The following is an 18,278-nucleotide window of genomic DNA, read 5'->3' on the forward strand; positions in this document are numbered from 1 at the left end:
CTTTAGTTTTGGAGCTTTCACACCCATCTGCATCAACCTTCTTTGAAGTTGGAATTATAACAATCTTCCTTAATTGTGAGGGTTTTTCACCTGTCTGGAGTCTCTTTCATAGCAGATCGAATGATTTTCTCATGGTGTCTTCTCCAAAGTATCTTAATAATTCTGAGAGAATGTCACCCACTTCAAGTGCCTTGTTCCACATTAGGTGTCCTGTGAAGTTCTTGTCGCAGTGTCCTATCTCCTAACTTGTTTTTATCTACTTCCTCTTCCCTTTTCATAATACTGTCTTCAGATTTATTTCCTATGTACAGATATTCTGTATATTCCTTTCATCTTTCAGCCTTCCCATTGTTTCTTAGTAGTGACTTGGCACCTGAGCTCCTAATATTCATACATGAGCTTCTCTTTTCGCCAAAGGTCTCTTAAATTTACCTATAGATGGCATCTATTATTCCCCTAGTTATGCATGCTTCTACAACTTTGCATATCTTGTCTATTCATAGCTGCATTACCCATTTGCTCTTCATATTTGTCCCATTTTTTTAGATGTCTGTTTTCCCTTCTGCTTTCTTCAGTTGCTGCAATTTTATATTTTCTCCTTTGATCAATTTATAGCACCCCGTTACCCCCTCTCCCCCCAGGAGGGTGGGGCAGCTGTGAGCCAGGATGATGTGAACTGGTGGTGAAAGTGAGATGAGAGCTCAGGAAACTCCAATGAAAGGCAGCTCCAAATGAAACAAGTTCTGTATTGAAGCATCTGCATGGCATAGAGCATCAGGTCAGTCTCTGGCTGCTGAATTCTGGTTGGCTTGTCTTCTGCACATCCCACAATGCTGATGCAGCTACTCTGTGGGGTGCTGATGGTGTCAGTATGTGAGCTGGCTGCACAGCCCCTTGCCAGCAGGGTGTACTTGATGACACTGTATCTCCTCCAGCCTGGGCAGTGCCCAAGTAAGTCACGGCATTGGACCCCGACCACAATGAGGTATCTGTCATGTGACTGTTGTAGATGGCTAGTACACATGGGGAGTGACCACTGCCCCTGGGCAGGACTCAGCCACACAATTGGTGTTGACCTGGGATGGCCAGCTGTTCTGTGACACTACATCCAGGGGCTGCAGCCAAGAACTGCAGGCCCTTGTGACAGCGTCATCTGCCACAGCCCTGTTGATCTGGTAGGGTTGCAAAACTGAGAATAATTTCATAATAAAAATGTCCAGTACCTATAGTGGGCAATATCGTGCTTGTTGTGCATATGTACTACTACCAGCTTCTTATCCTAAAACACCACTGCCACTCTCAGTGTGGAAATCTACCTTGCCTTACCCCTTGCTGCACTAGCTGTTCAGTATAACTGAGTTTGCTGTTTCAACAATCTAACCTGCCTCACAACATGGCACTGGCCTTGTTGAATAATTACAGTGACAGTACCCCGTGTTCACCTGCTGCCAGCGCTGATGAAATACACCACTCAGACTCCCACTACTACACCCATATATGATTGTTGCAATACAAATTCGAGTAAGTATCTCATGCTCTATCCTGGGATTTCTAAGGGCCTTGTATTTTTACCTAGCTATTCCTCTACTGTCTTTGCTATTCCTTCTCTCAAAGCTACCCATTTGACTTGTATTATATTCCTTTTTCCTGTCTCAGTCAACTTTCGTCCAGTGCTCCCTTTGAAACTAACAGAGAACCCTATTCTTTCAACTTATCCACATTCCATTTCTTTAATTTCATACCTTTCTGCAGTTTCTTCAGTTATGATCTGCTATTATGACCAGTGTTCACATCTGACCCAGGAAATGTATTTCAGTTCCAAATCTTGTTTCAAAATTTGTTTTTGTCATTATATAATCAATCTGTAACGTTCTTGTATCACTAGGTATCTTTCATATGTACATCCATCTTTTATGATTCTCATACCAAGTTTCTGCAATGATTAAATTGCGCTGTGTGCAAAACTGCACAAGGTGGCTTCCTCTTTCATTCTTTTCCTCAGTATTTGTTCACCCACTATTTTCCATTCTGCCTTTTCCTGTTATTGAATTCCAATTTCCCATTATAATTTAATTCTCATGTGCTTTAACAATATGAATTATTTCTGTCTATGAATTATTCCTTTATTCACACATTTTTTCAATCTCTTCTTCATCTGCATGGTATGTTGTTTTTCACTCAGAGTCAGTAAAAACTTAATTTTGGACACACTATTCAACTGGCATAACAAATCCAACTTTTTTATTTCATCAATAATACAGTGAATTAAACTGGCTGCAATCCATTCAAGATTTTGGTCCCAGACTTCACTTGTGCTAGGTAAATATTAATAAGTCTGAATCAGGATTCATACTGCAATGCTTGTTATGTAAACACTGTTCACGGTCAGAGTTCATAAGAACAGCAGACATCGGCTGTGGTTTTGCTCTGTTGCCAACCTACTTTTGAAAGGCATTCACAAAAACATAGCCAGTGTTGGTCTCACCAGCTTACTTCAACATCAACCCACACTGATCTGCCTTCTGGCATTGCTCAGAAGTTTATGTATTAGGATGTGTCTCCCCACCAGTTGAAGGGATGTGAGCTCTCAAAAAAAATTATAAATAGGTACTTCATAATAGAATTAAGCTGCCTGAAGGCAGAATTAATCATGATGTATGCAAATGTGCTAGCAATAATATCTGTGTCAATTGTTGCTTCCAGATCCCATTCTGTCACCTTAGCAAAATAAAATAAATGGAATTTTATGCAATTTAAAGCAACTGTGAAATGAGAGGAAAAAATGCCACATCTTGAAGGAATTTTTGTGCTGATTCCAAAACTGGTCTTAGATTTTGCAAGTCTGATTACTTCCAAAGTTATGGAGGATTTAATATTATGACTAATATTTTATTCATATTAGTTCACCTGATGCATTTGCATTATAGTAGTATGTGTAAAACATGCTCTTTGCTCCTCTGTCATCAGCTGAATGAATGTTACACTGATAGCAGTCACATAATTGACTTTCAATATTGAGCATAACAGCTTTTGTTAATATGTAACACCATGTTGGAATTAGCCAAATGAGTAGGTCTTGCATGAAACCTATTATCCTGTTATGATCTGTAGGTGTTATAATCTTCAGTTCATGGTAGAAAAATGAGAGGTGATGAATTTAACTGGTTTCAGCCTGTGAGATGTGGATTTCTTACATTAATTCTAAAATACTATTTTAGGAGAATCGTATGGTGTCTAAGGAATCAGCAAGCAACCTCAATGTTGTGCTGTTGCTATACACATGTCTTATGTATAAAAAAGAATTATGTAACAGCAATTTAGGTTGGGGTCATAGGTGAACTGTATGGTGTCTATGGAATAAGCAAGCAACCATAATGTTGTGCTCTAGTTAAACACATGTCTCACGTATAAAAAATAGAACTGTGTAATAGCAATTTAGGTTAGGGTTGAAGTGCCTGTTGTAGGTGCTGTGATTGACTTTGACTCAGTAATTGCTAATTGATTATGGAACTATATCACAATGGCTATTAGAACTTATAAACTAGTAATGGGTGTTGCCTTTGGATCTAGGTTGGCTATGATTATACTGTTCATAGTAGCTCATCTACATTCCTTTTTTCTTATTTATTATTAGACCTACTTCTGTGTTACACTTGTTTTGTTTTGTCTTGATAACCCTGTAATAATTTGAGCACTAGCCCTTTTCTTCATACAACCATACTTAACTAATTTCCATTGAATCTGACTCCAGTCTGTATGTTTGCATTTTTAAATTCTGTAATCTGCCTATTCTACTGTCAGATGTAGCATTCCACACTCTTGTGCTTCCACTAACGGCAGTTTTGTGATGCCTGATGACAACATTCTCCAGTGTAGATACCACTCACAGACGCAAATAAGGGACAATTTTACCTCCCAAATATTTTATCCAAGACAAATTCATCTTCATTAAACCACACAGTACAGCTGTAGGTTCTTTTATAAATATAATAGCTGTAGTGTCCCTTTGCTTTCAGGTGTTTGGAGTACCAACATAGCAAGGTCTTGTAGGATAATGTTATAAGGTCTGTTCACTCTAGCTATTACCCTGGAAGTTATACATGCTATCAATATGTGACATGCAAATTTAAATTACTATATTTCATTGAATAAAAATAGAAAAATCTTTATTTTTTGGTTGCAAATAGATTTTTAGACAGTTTCTTTCAAATTGAAATTAAATTATGTGGTCATGATCATAGTGTTCCTTAGCATGTCACCATCCACATCACAGTCAACACTGGCATTTAATATGAAGGTTGTTAATCAATAATATGTGATAATGGAATGTCACCAAACAATATACAACATCAGCAGGAGTGAATGCCATTACAACTGGTATTGTCAGTGTAGTAACTGTCAGCACTGTCAACACATTTATCAATGAAACTTTTGGACATCTGTCCACATGTAGTTAACTACTTGAATAGATATTGCAGCTCTACAACTGCCAAACATCTTCAGAGTTACTCAAGCACTTTAGTTGCCTCTTATAAATGCCTTACTTACCTCAAAAAGTACAACTGAAGAAAACTGCATATCAGCTATTTTCTTGGAGAATAAGTGTTTCATGTTATGAACAGCTCATTGCTAATTGTCTTAATAATATCAAATTCTTTTTGTCCATCCCAGTTTGCAGATTTGCTTTGGTAGGATGTATTATGTTCAACTGCTCTGTTTCTTCCTATACTCAGGAAGAACCACATCAACATTAGACCAAATTTAGTCATTATAGTTTAACTTTGTCATGTTTTTATTCACATGTTCATTTGGGAAGAAAATACTTATCTTAATTTGTTTAGGATGAAACATCTTTTGCATTTCCACTGTACTTTTTTCAGCTGTTTATTATTCTGTAAATTTGTGCCTTAACATCTTCAGTTCCCATCATCGTCTACAGTGCTGTAGTGTTTCTTCTACCAATGTGAAATCTTAGTTGGAAAACCCTTTAAAACTGTAATTTCCTTCCCTAATTTTTGTTCATTACTACTTTTACATTTGTCAATCCCTTTTATATATAACTATCAATTTTTGAATTATATATAAAAACAAAGATGAGGTGACTTACCGAACAAAAGCGCTGGCAGGTCGATAGACACACAAACAAACACAAACATACACACAAAACTAAAGCTTTCGCAACAAACTGTTGCCTCATCAGGAAAGAGGGAAGGAGAGGGGAAGACGAAAGGAAGTGGGTTTTAAGGGAGAGGGTAAGGAGTCATTCCAATCCCGGGAGCGGAAAGACTTACCTTAGGGGGAAAAAAAGGACAGGTATACACTCGCACACACACATATCCATCCACACTTACAGACACAAGCAGACATATGTCTGCTTGTGTCTGTAAGTGTGGATGGATATGTGCGTGTGTGCGAGTGTATACCTGTCCTTTTTTTCCCCCTAAGGTAAGTCTTTCCGCTCCCGGGATTGGAATGACTCCTTACCCTCTCCCTTAAAACCCACTTCCTTTCGTCTTCCCCTCTCCTTCCCTCTTTCCTGATGAGGCAACAGTTTGTTGCGAAAGCTTTAGTTTTGTGTGTATGTTTGTGTTTGTTTGTGTGTCTATCGACCTGCCAGCGCTTTTGTTCGGTAAGTCACCTCATCTTTGTTTTTATATATAATTTTTCCCACGTGGAATGTTTCCTTCCATTATATTGATATCAATTTTTGAACAAAGATATGATTTACATTTCAATGACTACTAGTGATGGTTCAGTCATAAATAACTTTTCACTGACATGATTACACCATTTGTTACATCTATTCTTCAGTAAAAATTACTTAATTTGTTATTTTCCAAATCACTTTTGGCACAGTAGTTTAACAGATAGATGTACTAACAGTATTCACACATAACATTTGTTATGTTGTAAGATTACAATCTGAAAGCAATAGTAGCATTCCTAAATATAAAACTAAGAATAAAAATCACATCTTATATTCAGAACATAATCTTACATAATCTTTCTCTTACAGAGAAAGGATAAGTAAACTGAAATCATTTTACTTGAAAAATAATTCTGATACATAAATGAAATCTAGAGTAGGTAACATCACCCCCCCCCCCCCCCCGCCTCCAGCTCCTCCTCCTCCTCCCCCCCCCCCCCCCTCTCTCTCTCTCTCTCTCTCTCTCTGTGTGTGTGTGTGTGTGTGTGTGTGTGTGTGTGTGTGTGTGTGTCTGTGTGTGTGTGTGTGTGTAAATTAGTTGATACATTTCACTCATAATGAAATATTGTAAACATTGTCAGTGTAACACATAACTATTTAACTGAATCTGTTTCTGTTTCCCATTATTGTTCCTGTTCATTGTCATGTATTGAAAGGATATTCTTTTTCTCTCTAATTGCATTTTCTCTCTAGATGCATGAAACACCAGACATCCATTGCTCCTGTCCAGGAACATTATGTATACATTAATAGTCTTATTTTTCCATTTTCCACATCTGAAAGAAAATTAGTAATCATAGTATTTCTTGCAGTTAATAACACTCATGGTAATGTTGCAGTGATGTATCTTGCTGCCAAAAATACAGTGTCTAATATACTGCATTTCATGGCAGTGAAAAGCAATACAAGGAATATTAATTTGTAAATTGGCAGTTATTGTCATTTATGTATGTGTATTTTCTTTTGTTGATCTCCCATATCAATATCATGGAATATTTGTAAATAACAATTTTATTGCCTTTTTCTTCTTCTAATTTGAATACAGACAAATAAGTAAGAAATATTTGTCATTATCTTTACTAAACACAAGGATCAAATATATTTGTTCTTTATCTACCACTTGTGAATCCATATACATTTGGTACTATTAACTGGAGACAAAATTCTTTGTCATGTGATTGATGACTTTCACTCAAAGTATATACACACTGATACATAGCATATTGTGAGTTATCACTTCAGAAAAATCCATTCAGTCTTTACATTTCTAGGGAAAAGGAGAAAGGAACTAAATCGTAAATCAGCATTAGCACACAATTCTAGCTGCTCACCTCAGAATGTACACTGACATCAAAAACTAAGTTTGTCATCTTTTCACACTTCTTTTTTCGCTCAGTATAGCTTGTTTATCTAGACTAATAAAAAATGACATTAATATTGACTCTTACTTCTGCAGCAGTAATTTCTGTTATTGCAGTAATGAAGTCAGCCCTACTTCTTTATGAAGTAGGTAAACCATCATTATTTTAAGTTTTACCTTTTTTGCATTTTGCAAGTCCAGAGAAATCATGAATTTTGCCTTTTGGATTGTGTGATGACCAGTATTAGCTTACTCATGTGTAAATAATTAAATTATTACTATATTTAGTACATTGCTTTAATCAATGATGTATGTAAATACAATTATTATCATTACTATTCATCAAGTATAAAATTTTTGACAGCATTCAAAATTGGAAAACTTCAGAAGAAATATGAGTGTTTAGATGTATATAATTTGAGATATTTAAACTTTTTAATTGTTGCAGCACCCTATGTCAAAGTCTACCTTGTTAGTGGAAAGAAGTGTATCGCTAAAGCAAAAACTGCAACTGCGAGAAGAACATTGGATCCCCTTTACCAACAACAGTTAGCCTTCAGAGAACCATTCCAGGGCTGTATACTCCAGGTAATACTTAATTCTATTTCTGCAAAAAGGCGAGTGCAGAAATACATGCTAATATAATGTTAGTTGTTATTACTAACTGAAGCTTAGTTTTTGAACTAATTTTAGAGTTTTATCTAGGTGCTTGGTAGAATGAGTTCATTGTTGATTTTACCACCATTGAATAATGCAGATTGCAATCAATAATATTGTGCAGGAGCACATGTTCCTTAAAATGTTACTACTTTCAAATAGGACATAATTTATTGAAAGTTGCACTTATTAAATTGCAATATATCTTTATTATACAGAGATGGAGGGGAGTGATGTTGTTTGGTATGTAAGTGCTTCAGTCTAGTGATTGATTTTAGAATCACGTGAAGGAATGTGCAGTAGCGTTCAACATCAAAAGTTTAGAAGTTTCCACTATTTTCTACAGTTTTTGTTGTTGTTACACATGAGGTAGTGTTTTGTGCAACATTTTTTTTTACACATTTAAGTGCTGTACATTATGTTAAAGTTTTTTGGAATATCTTGTTAATTCTTCCCTTAGAGATTTTTGTGGCAAGTAGTATTCTACATGATTTTAGAACTACATATATAACATATGGTTGATTAAACCATACTTTGTTGGTTGTGAACCGTCTTGCACTGAGAAACAAAAGATCTTCTTTTCATGTTATATGTGATATTTGTAAATGAACTCAGTTTCTTTATCACTTTAACTATTTTACTTGTCTTGAAAATAGAAATTTGTGTCAGTTTCCAATAGCTTCAATTCCAAAACATATCTAACTTGTAATTTTTTTTTAATAATATTTTTTCTTTATTTGATTTCACTTACTGATTATTGGTGTACAGTAGAGTAAAAATGTGAAAGATAGGTGACTAAATCCAGTACCGACAAGATTTTCTCGATTGCAATGCTTTTAAATTGCACTAAAATGTCACTTATGTCAAAGCGGTAGGTGGATCAAAACAAAATGTCCAGACACTCTGTGACCAAAATGGTACTGAAACAGAGGATGACAGACTAAAGGCCGAAATACTAAATGTCTTTTTCCAAACTGTTTCACAGAGGAAGACTGCACTGTAGTTCCTTCTCTAGATTGTCGCACAGATGACAAAATGGTAGATATCGAAATAGACGACAGAGGGATAGAGAAACAATTAAAATTGCTCAAAAGAGGAAAGGCCGCTGGACCTTATGGGATACCAGTTCGATTTTACACAGAGTACGTGAAGGAACTTGCCCCCCTTCTTGCAGCGGTGTGCCGTAGGTCTCTAGAAGAGCGTAGCGTTCCAAAGGATTGGAAAAGGGCACAGGTCATCCCCGTTTTCAACAAGGGACGTCGAACAGATGTGCAGAACTATAGACCTATATCTCTAACGTCGATCAGTTGTAGAATTTTGGAACACGTATTAGGTTTGAGTATAATGACTTTTCTGGAAACTAGAAATTTACTCTGTAGGAATCAGCATGGGTTTCAGAAAAGATGATCGTGTGAAACCCAGCTCATGCTATTCGTCCACGAGACTCAGAGGGCCATAGACACGGGTTCACAGGTAGATGCCGTGTTTCTTGACTTCCGCAAGGCGTTCGATACAGTTCCCCACGGTCATTTAATGAACAAAATAAGAGCATATGGGCTATCAGACCAATTGTGTGATTGGATTGAAGAGTTCCTAGATAACAGCACGCAGCATGTCAGTCTCAATGGAGAGAAGTCTTCGGAAGTAAGAGTGATTTCAGGTGTGCCGCAGCGGAGTGTCGTAGGACTGTTACTATTCACAATATACATAAATGACCTTGTGGATGACATCGGAAGTTCACTGAGGCTTTTTGCGGATGATGCTGTGGTATATCGAGAGGTTTTAACAATGGAAAATTGTACTGAAATGCAGGAGAATCTGCAACGAATTAATGCATGGTGCAAGGAATGGCAATTGAATCTCAATGTAGACGAGTGTAATGTGCTGCGAATACATAGAAAGAAAGATCCCATATCATTTAGCTACAATATAGCAGGTCAGCAACTGGAAGCAGTTAATTCCATAAATTATCTGGGAGTATGCATTAGGAGTGATAAAAATGGAATGATCGTATACAGTTGATCGTCAGTAAAGCAGATGCCAGACTGAGATTCATTGGAAGAATCCAAAAACAAAGGAAGTAGGTTACAGTACACTTGTTCGCCCACTGCTTGAATATTGCTCAGCAGTGTGGGATCCATACCAGATAGGGTTAATAGAAGAGATACAGAAGGTCCATCGGAGAGCAGCGCACTTTGTTGCAGGATCATTTAGTAATCGTGAAAGCATTACGTAGATGATAGATAAACTCCAGTGGAAGACCCTGCAGGAGAGACGCTCAGTACGGGCTTTTGTTGAAGTTTCGAGAACATACCTTCACCGAGGAATCAAGCAGTATATTGCTCCCTCCTACATATATCTTGTGAAGAGACCATGAGGATAAAATCAGAGAGATTAGAGCCCACACAGAGGCATACCGACAATCCTTCTTTCAATGAACAATACGAGACTGGAATAGAAGGGAGAACCAATAGAGGTACTCAAGGTACCCTCCGCCACCCACCGTCAGGTGGCTTGCGGAGTATGGATATAGATGTAGATCTAGAAATATGTGTTCCTAGATACCTGAATATGTTATACTCTGGAGCAAATTTTCACAGTCAGAAAAACTTTAATTTTCCAGAGTAATATTTGTAATTTAAAAAAAAGATTGCAGCACATAAAAAGTGAATGTCATTAGTTAAAAATGGAATGAGAAAATGTAGTAAACTTCTACTGCAGGGCTAGCTAGAAGTGAAAGTTTGAAAAGTGTTCCAAGGTACAACACTGCCCCCTACTTGCAAATGATAAAAAGGTTTTGGAGCAAGAAATGACATTTGCATATACAGTATACTTTTCTTGAAGACCTGGAGGAGCTGTAATTGTTGAAGTACATCATACTTGTTCACTGCAGATGGTTTATTCTGGATTCTTCCAGAATCATGTGAATTTTGCTTTTTAAATCATTTTACATATTTCACAACATCCCGACTTTCAATGTCTTTACTACATGACAATAATTGAACAGCTCTGACTGTAACACCTAGCTGCAACAATTTCAACAACATTCTTTGGATGAACATAAGATCTTGAATAGAACCTTGACAATATGTGGTTCTTACTGGCTTGTTATGGTTAATACTTATGTAGTTCACAATGGAGAAAAATTTATACAAAAATATTTACACATGATAACATAGCAACATATTTTCAATCAACTGTTTTATGAACTGCAAAATTTTTCTGCTCCAAAATTCATACAATTAATCTCATTAAAAACTGATACTGAAATACATTAATTTTCACTAGAAAGAAATTGGTTTTCTAATTCTTTACAAAAATGTTAACTTCACTGCTTAAGCCTAGTCAATTTGTACAAGACACTGTGTTACACTATGATCATGTAGATGTATCATCTTATAGAATTCCTCTAAAGTACTTTCTTCTGTAAATTAATTATTGTCTCAGATGTTCTTATACAATGATTATTGTCAGTTAAAACTTGAGCATAAGTATACGTTTATGTAATAAAATTTCACTGTATCATGATACTTAGTTATCACATGTATTATACTTCAGTATGTGAATATCGGCTGTTACATTACACCATTCAGTTATAACAGGAACTACTGAATGAAGAAAATTAGTCAAACAGATTTCATCACCCTCTTATTTGTAGTTCACTTTACAGCTCTTTAAAATTCTTTTCATTTTATTATTCGGAAGTGAAGAAATAGTTACCCTTGACACTTAACAAACCAGTATGTAATCTGAATTGAGTATATCTATGCAGGAATACACTTTAACTGGTTATCTGTCCATTGTGATCAAAAACTGATGTGTGTGTACTAGAACAGTTATCTTGTGATAACAGCAAAACAAGACTTATTGACACTGTTCTTCTAGTTTGTTGGCAATAATATAAAAGTTACCACTATTAATACTACTCACTGACTTATTATATTTATTCTCACTACTGCTGGTGTTAATAAACTTTAAATATTTTCAGAAGTCAAGAAACACAACAAAAAAATGAGACAAATGTTAGCAAAGCAGAAAGCTACAGCATTGTCAGTAAAACACCCTCCCTAGTATAATTACCAAATATTTGAAGCCTCTTAAGTAAAAAAAAAAGGGCAAGAAATGCAAAATTCGAGTGACATACATCAAAATGAGCTACATTACAACACAAACAATCAATTATTGAGAAAATTATTTAATTGGATAGATAAAATATCTGCTCACCAAGCAGCGGCAGAACACAAACATAAAAGACGCTTGCAATTGGCAAGCTTTCAGAGCCAGTGGCTTGTTTTTCAGGCAGAACAGTGGGACGGGAAGGAAGAGTGGTGACGGAAAGTGACTGGAGAGGTCTAGGAAAAGGGGTAGATTTCGGGAACGTCACCCAGAACAGTGGGTCAGGAGAGACTTACCTTACGGAATGAGAAAGAAAGACATATTGTTGAGGACTGCATCAGACAATATTTGAAAACCTGAGAGCTTAACAGTGGAAGACAGGGTAATTGTAGACAGACATTACTGGTTAAACATCATGCATGAGTTTATAATAGTGAAAAGCTAAGTGCATTATACATAACTGAGGTCGGAGGGGGCGGTAAAAAATAGACTGGTAAGACAACAAAAGCTGTAGAAAACTAAAATGAAGTGAATCAAAGAGTAATTACAGTAAAGAAATGCTGAGACAGAAGAAATTAAGGCCATGTGGGTGGCAAGAACCAAGGACATGTTGTAGTGCTAGTTCCCACCTGCAGAGTTCTGAGAAACCTGTGTCTGGGAGAAGAATTCGGATGGTGCATGTGGCGAAACAGGCGTCGAGGTCACGACTGTCATATTGTAGAGCATGTTTGTGGGTCTTAAGAAGAAGGTAAAAGGTGGGGGCACGGGGTTTGGATTGGGTGAGAAGTTCTATGGACTGAGGTGTTAGTCCTTGTGAGGAGCCTGAGGTTTTAATGATGGACTGCAGGTCAGTTTGAATCATAGGGATGGGATGTTGATGGCAGATGCTATATGTAGAGATGTCAGAAAGCTGGCGTAGACCTTCATTTACATACTCCTGCAGTCCCCAACAATCGGTCTTTCCTTCTCCTTCCGTACGATAAGTCTCCCCTGACCTGAGGTTCTGAATAACTTTCCTGAAATCCACCCCTTTCCCTAGACCTCTCCAGTCCTTTTCCTTTACCCTTCTTCCTTCCCCTTCAACCCTTCTGCCCTAAGAAGGAGCCACAGGCTTGGAAATCTTGCCAATTACAACCGTCTTTTATGGGTGTGTTCTGCCATCACTCGGTGAGTAGATTTTCTATCTATCCAATTAAATAAAAATGAATTACTTGTAATACAGCTTTGTTTGGATGTCAGAAATTATTTACATACATCTTGAGGCCACTGGCTACTATCATATCACTACACAAACAGTAAACTGAAGGCAGGAAAGTCTGTGTGTACAAGAAGCTCAGTTTCACTCAGTGCCATGCAGTTTAATTAATTCTGTATTGAACATCTGTTTTCTCCTTACTGGACTTAGGGGAAAAGCTAGCAATGCTAAACATGTACAAATCACAAGTGCTAAATATTTCAAACTTTGTCAATTAACTTTTATTTTGCAGTAACAACAATTGCCGAGCCACTATATATAGTGATAAAATGTTGATTTTATGCCATACAGTACTAATCATGTCAACATAGTGCTAGTGATGGTCAACTCAGGCTTATTCCGAATACTGACTTTCTCAACAGTGACAAGATATAGTACACTTTTAAATTGATACTTCTCTTGCTCACTTACTAATGTTAGGAACAACACTGCTTTTATACAAGAGTGTTATTGCAAACTAACATAAATTTTCATACAAAATAAAGGCAAATGAACTTGTAAAATACCTACATTATATCGAAGTTGGTACAATTGAAATGAACATTGCAATTATACAGCTATAAGCAATTCTCAAAGCATATGATTATTGAAGTCTACCCAGCATGATGAGTATTCCATGATGTTTCAGGCTTGCACCCGGATGATGTCAACTTCTATCTATGATATTTTGGCTGACAACCATTCAGCCATTTTCAGTTGAGTTTACATTAGAGACTGCCAGTGCACATCACTGACTACACCAAAAATTGACAGAGTGGTGCATGCACATGGGTTTTCACAGATGACTGCCTTATGTCATGTTTAAAGCCCTCTGTCAAATATTGCCCCATCTATGCTATCCAGGAGGGCATGTGCAATGGTGATATAGCATGGACACTCTCTGTCGAACTGCAGGCCAGAAAAGTTAAAAGTATCAAAATAATAAAATTCATTGGTGCTGAACATGTTTTTAAGTATTTTTTGTTTGTCTTCCTGAATATGTAAGAGAAACACGGGATCCCAGGCCAAAAGTAGTAGCAAGCTGCCGTCACAATTTGCAATCTTCAGCCACATGTATTTGCACAGATTAGGTACTAGCTGAATCCTAAAATCATCTTGTCATGGCCAAGATTTCTGAGCAGAATAATCCATAGAAAGTCCTACAGAGATACAGTGTTTGGCTATGGCCTACCTACTGGGCTGGAAAAGACGAATGTGTTGATGATATTCTGTGCAACCATGTATGACCTGTATGTGTTGTCTGATCAACAGAGACTTTGCCACATTGGCACAGTATTCTGTAGATCCCGGCCTTCTGCAAACCCAATCGATCCTTTGCTGACCAAGAAAAGTAAAGGTTTTTGTGGATAACATGATATTTCTTAAGGGTTTTGCCAAATTTAGATGAACTGTGGCCCTTGTATGGGATGAATGCCTTGGACTGAAACAGCTTATTCTTTTCTTTATGTTGTGAATGGCCATGTTTACTCCTTATTAAAGCTTATCTAATTTAATGTCAATAATATCCATTGTCTTTAAACATGGGTTGTACGTTTTCTAGCTCCTATGCAAGGCTGTCTCTGTCAGACACAACATGTGCCCAATGCACCAGCATATGAAGGATATCCACAGTTTGTGGAGGTTAGTGGTGGCTAGTGCCTGCAAATACGGGTCTATTTGTGTGGGATTATGGTAAACATAATTCTGTAGTAATCCATCCAATTTCTGGCTGACTGAAACATCTAGAAATGGAAGACAGCTATCTTTCTGCACTTCCGTCATATACTGAATATTCTCATGAACAGAAATTGGGTGTTGTAAAAGTCACGACAGGTCTTCCTCACCATGATGGCAAACTACAATACTGTCATCTAAATATTGCCATAAGACTTTTGGTTTAAGTTTTGTGGATTTCAGTGCCCTATACTCAGGGTCTTTCATACAAAAGTTTGCTACCTGAGGGGATAAGTGGCAATGCTGTCAATTTGTTAAAAGTATTCACTATTGAAAAAAATTAAGTTGAGAAAAGTACGTGGTGGAACAGAGCTGTTATACTGAATTAGAATTTACTACGAAAGAGTGACAATGAATCAATTAGAGGGGTCCTTGGAAGAGTGAAACAACATCAAAATATAATAGTAAGTCTGCGTCATTGAATCATAAGAGAGATCCCCCTCAAAAAAGTAATATTTACTCACTGTAAAGGGGCCATATTAATCAAGCTGCAAGAAAATCCTCAAACAGTGGTCTTTCCAACAGTTAATGGCAACACCACTGTACTTTTGCAACTTGATTTCTATACCCGGAAGATTTACAGCCTGGTGAGTGAGCCAATGTACTGTAGCCATTCACTATTCTCTGAAATAAATGGATTAATAGATTCATGTCAAACCCAAAAACCAAAACTTTATTATTAATCTGATAAACATCAAACTATGACAACCAGTGAATTACAAAGAATAAACAATGGTGGTGAACTTCTCTGCCATCTCTACCATCATCTGTGGACTACTGTCACCCCCCCCCCCCCACCCCCACCCCCACCCCCCTCCCGCAACATCTTTTTGAATTTGGCACATGCAGGTACCATTGTGTGGCGACTCCCTGGAGAATGTGGTTGCTGTTTCTTCTCTTCCAGCTGTATAAATCTTCTTCTGGAACCTTGGTGGGCCTGGAACATCTGAAAACATAGGATAAATGCAATGTCCAGCTTGGGAGAACACTACTCTGTGCTGTCCTGTTGTTGATCGAGGTGTCTCATTAGGTACCGCAGCCATTGTCTACAGGTTTCTTTGTGTTCCCGTGGCTGCAGTTGATTGGCTGATGAGGTGTCTGTATTATGGGCAGCGACGTATGACTTTTCTTATTGCCCATGTTCTATATTCCGCATGGGCTGCGTGCTCAACTGGCTGCTCATCCTCTTCCTTCTCACACATATGTGAACTACTTTTCTCTTCACTTGTAAAGACCATGGTATTGTCAGGTTTTAATGTCTCTCCGCCTTGTTGATGTTTTTGATTCTGAGTGTTACAGGCTGCACTGTGTCCTCCTCCTCTGCAACATTTGGTACATTGGTTTTAGTCTCTCTATAGATACCTTTGTGGCCTTGCCTTCATGCTCTGTGACAAAAGTATGTGTCTTATGCTTCAAGATTCAGTATGGTCCCACAAATAGGGGGGGGGGGGGGGGGGGGGAGGGAAGCATAATGGTGGTTTGACTGCATCTGCTCATAACCACACATGTGAACATTGATGAAGATCTTTATGAATAAATACAGTTTTTGCATTGAATGTTGTAATTTTTGTGAGATGTCTTATAGCATGCTACCTGTAGGTATCATTGTATTTCATTGCTCTATTAAATCAGTGGGAATACAGATCTGCTGGCCAAGAATCAATTGAATTAGTGCTAGGTCAATATCTGTTTTAGCAGCTGTTCGTAACCCAAGCAGCACTACCAGCAAAGCTTCAGTCCATGTCTCCTTGTGACACATTAGTGCAGCTTTAAGAGTTCTATGGAGTCTTTGTACCATGTCATTGCTGGCATCATGATAGCTTGTAGTTCACAAATCAGAAATTGCACATAATCTCTTAAGCTCTGAAAAAAGTTCACACTCAAACTGACATCCCCGGTCAGTTGTTACCATGGATGGGACTCCAAGTCTGGCAATAGATACATTGTCCATAATCGATACAGCTTCTAGCCAACATACAGAGCGGTCAGTCATTGTAAGTAAGTACCTTCATCCTTTTGACAAGGGTAATGGTTACATGATGTCTGTATGTATGTGGGTAAATTTTATTGCTGAATACTGATATCGCCAATGGGTGCACAAACTTGCTGTCGGACCTTACACTGTTGACACTGTAAACATTCTCTTACCAGTTGTTGACAATCCTTGTCTGCATTCAGCAAAGTAAAACGCTGAGTAACCATGTATGCCAATGTATGAATTCTAGGATGTGAAAGGTCATGAACCATGTGAAATATGGTCTTAAAGTATTCTTCAGAAAAGTAGGGGCAAATGTGAGCATGGGTTGTGTCACACCATGATGCCATTTGCACGGCCATTACATAAATTTCTTTCAATGCACAACTCAAATTTTTGTCTTCCTTTAATCTCGGCAGTGCTTTGTCCACTTTCTGCACTGACACAATACCTGGCCATGAAATTCCTTGAATTGCTATACACACTCTTGATAGACAGTCCGCCACAATGGTATCATAACCACTCATGTGACATATGTCCACTGTAAATTGTCCTATGAATTCCAAATGCCTGATGTGATGTGGGGAACTTTCTTGGTGAACCGTCTCAAAGGTGTTGACTAGTGGGCAGTGGTCTGTATAAATAGAGAAGGGTCTTGTCTCTAAAAAATCTGTCTGGAAATATTTTACTGCTCCGTACATTACCTATAACTCTCTATCAATAGCTGACCACAGAGTTTGAGCTTTCTTGGAAAAAATGTCAGTGGCTGCCATATCCCTGCTACTCGCTGCTGTTTTCCCGCATCAGCCATTAGAGCCAAATATGCAGTATGACTTGGAGAACATACAGAAGTAGCCAACATCAAAGAATCTTAGAGTTTAGAGAAAGCTCCTGTCATCTGCTGTTACCGTGGCTACTGACATTTACTATTGGTCTGTTTCTCTGCTAGCACTGCAATAAGGGGCTCTTGAATCTCAGTGACATGTGGAAAGTGACATCTGCAAAAATTTATCAATCCCAAGATATGGTGTAATTCTTGGTATGTTTCTGGATGGTGTATATTTACTATTGGTTTTACGCACTCTGGAAGGGGCTTTTTACCTTCTGCTGTTACCTTGTACCCCAGAAATTTGATTTCCCTTTCTCTTGATGTATATTAATCAGGGTTTAAAAGGACAACAAATTTTTGTATATGATTGAACAATTGTCATAAATGTCTCTTGTGTTCTCCCTCATTTCGTGGAATCACCAAAATGTCATTAATATAGGTGGAACAAAAATTTTATTCATGTAAGACCTCATCTATGGATAACTGCCATGTTTGCACAGCATGCTGTAACCCAAATGGCATAAGTTGAAATTCAAATAGTCTGAAAGGTGTTATAACTGCTGTTTTTGGAATATCACAGTGAGCCATCGCTCTGAGTGTATACCTTATCACGATTCATGGCACTGAATACTGCTGCCCCCTTGTAACATACCCATGAAGTCAAGA

At 37.6% G+C, this 18,278-nt stretch overlaps 1 protein-coding gene across 1 annotated transcript in view; it reads left to right on the forward strand.

The window, feature by feature from the left end:
- Positions 1-18,278, forward strand: part of LOC124594764 (regulating synaptic membrane exocytosis protein 2) — a 1,241,912-nt gene that overhangs the window by 1,041,848 nt on the left and 181,786 nt on the right. Inside the window, exon 21 of the mRNA XM_047133151.1 lies at positions 7,516-7,655. Coding sequence (XP_046989107.1) covers positions 7,516-7,655 — 140 coding nt within the window. The remainder of the gene's footprint in view (positions 1-7,515; positions 7,656-18,278) is intronic.

This window comes from Schistocerca americana, chromosome 2 (assembly GCF_021461395.2).
Source record: "Schistocerca americana isolate TAMUIC-IGC-003095 chromosome 2, iqSchAmer2.1, whole genome shotgun sequence".
NCBI lineage: Eukaryota > Metazoa > Arthropoda > Insecta > Orthoptera > Acrididae > Schistocerca > Schistocerca americana.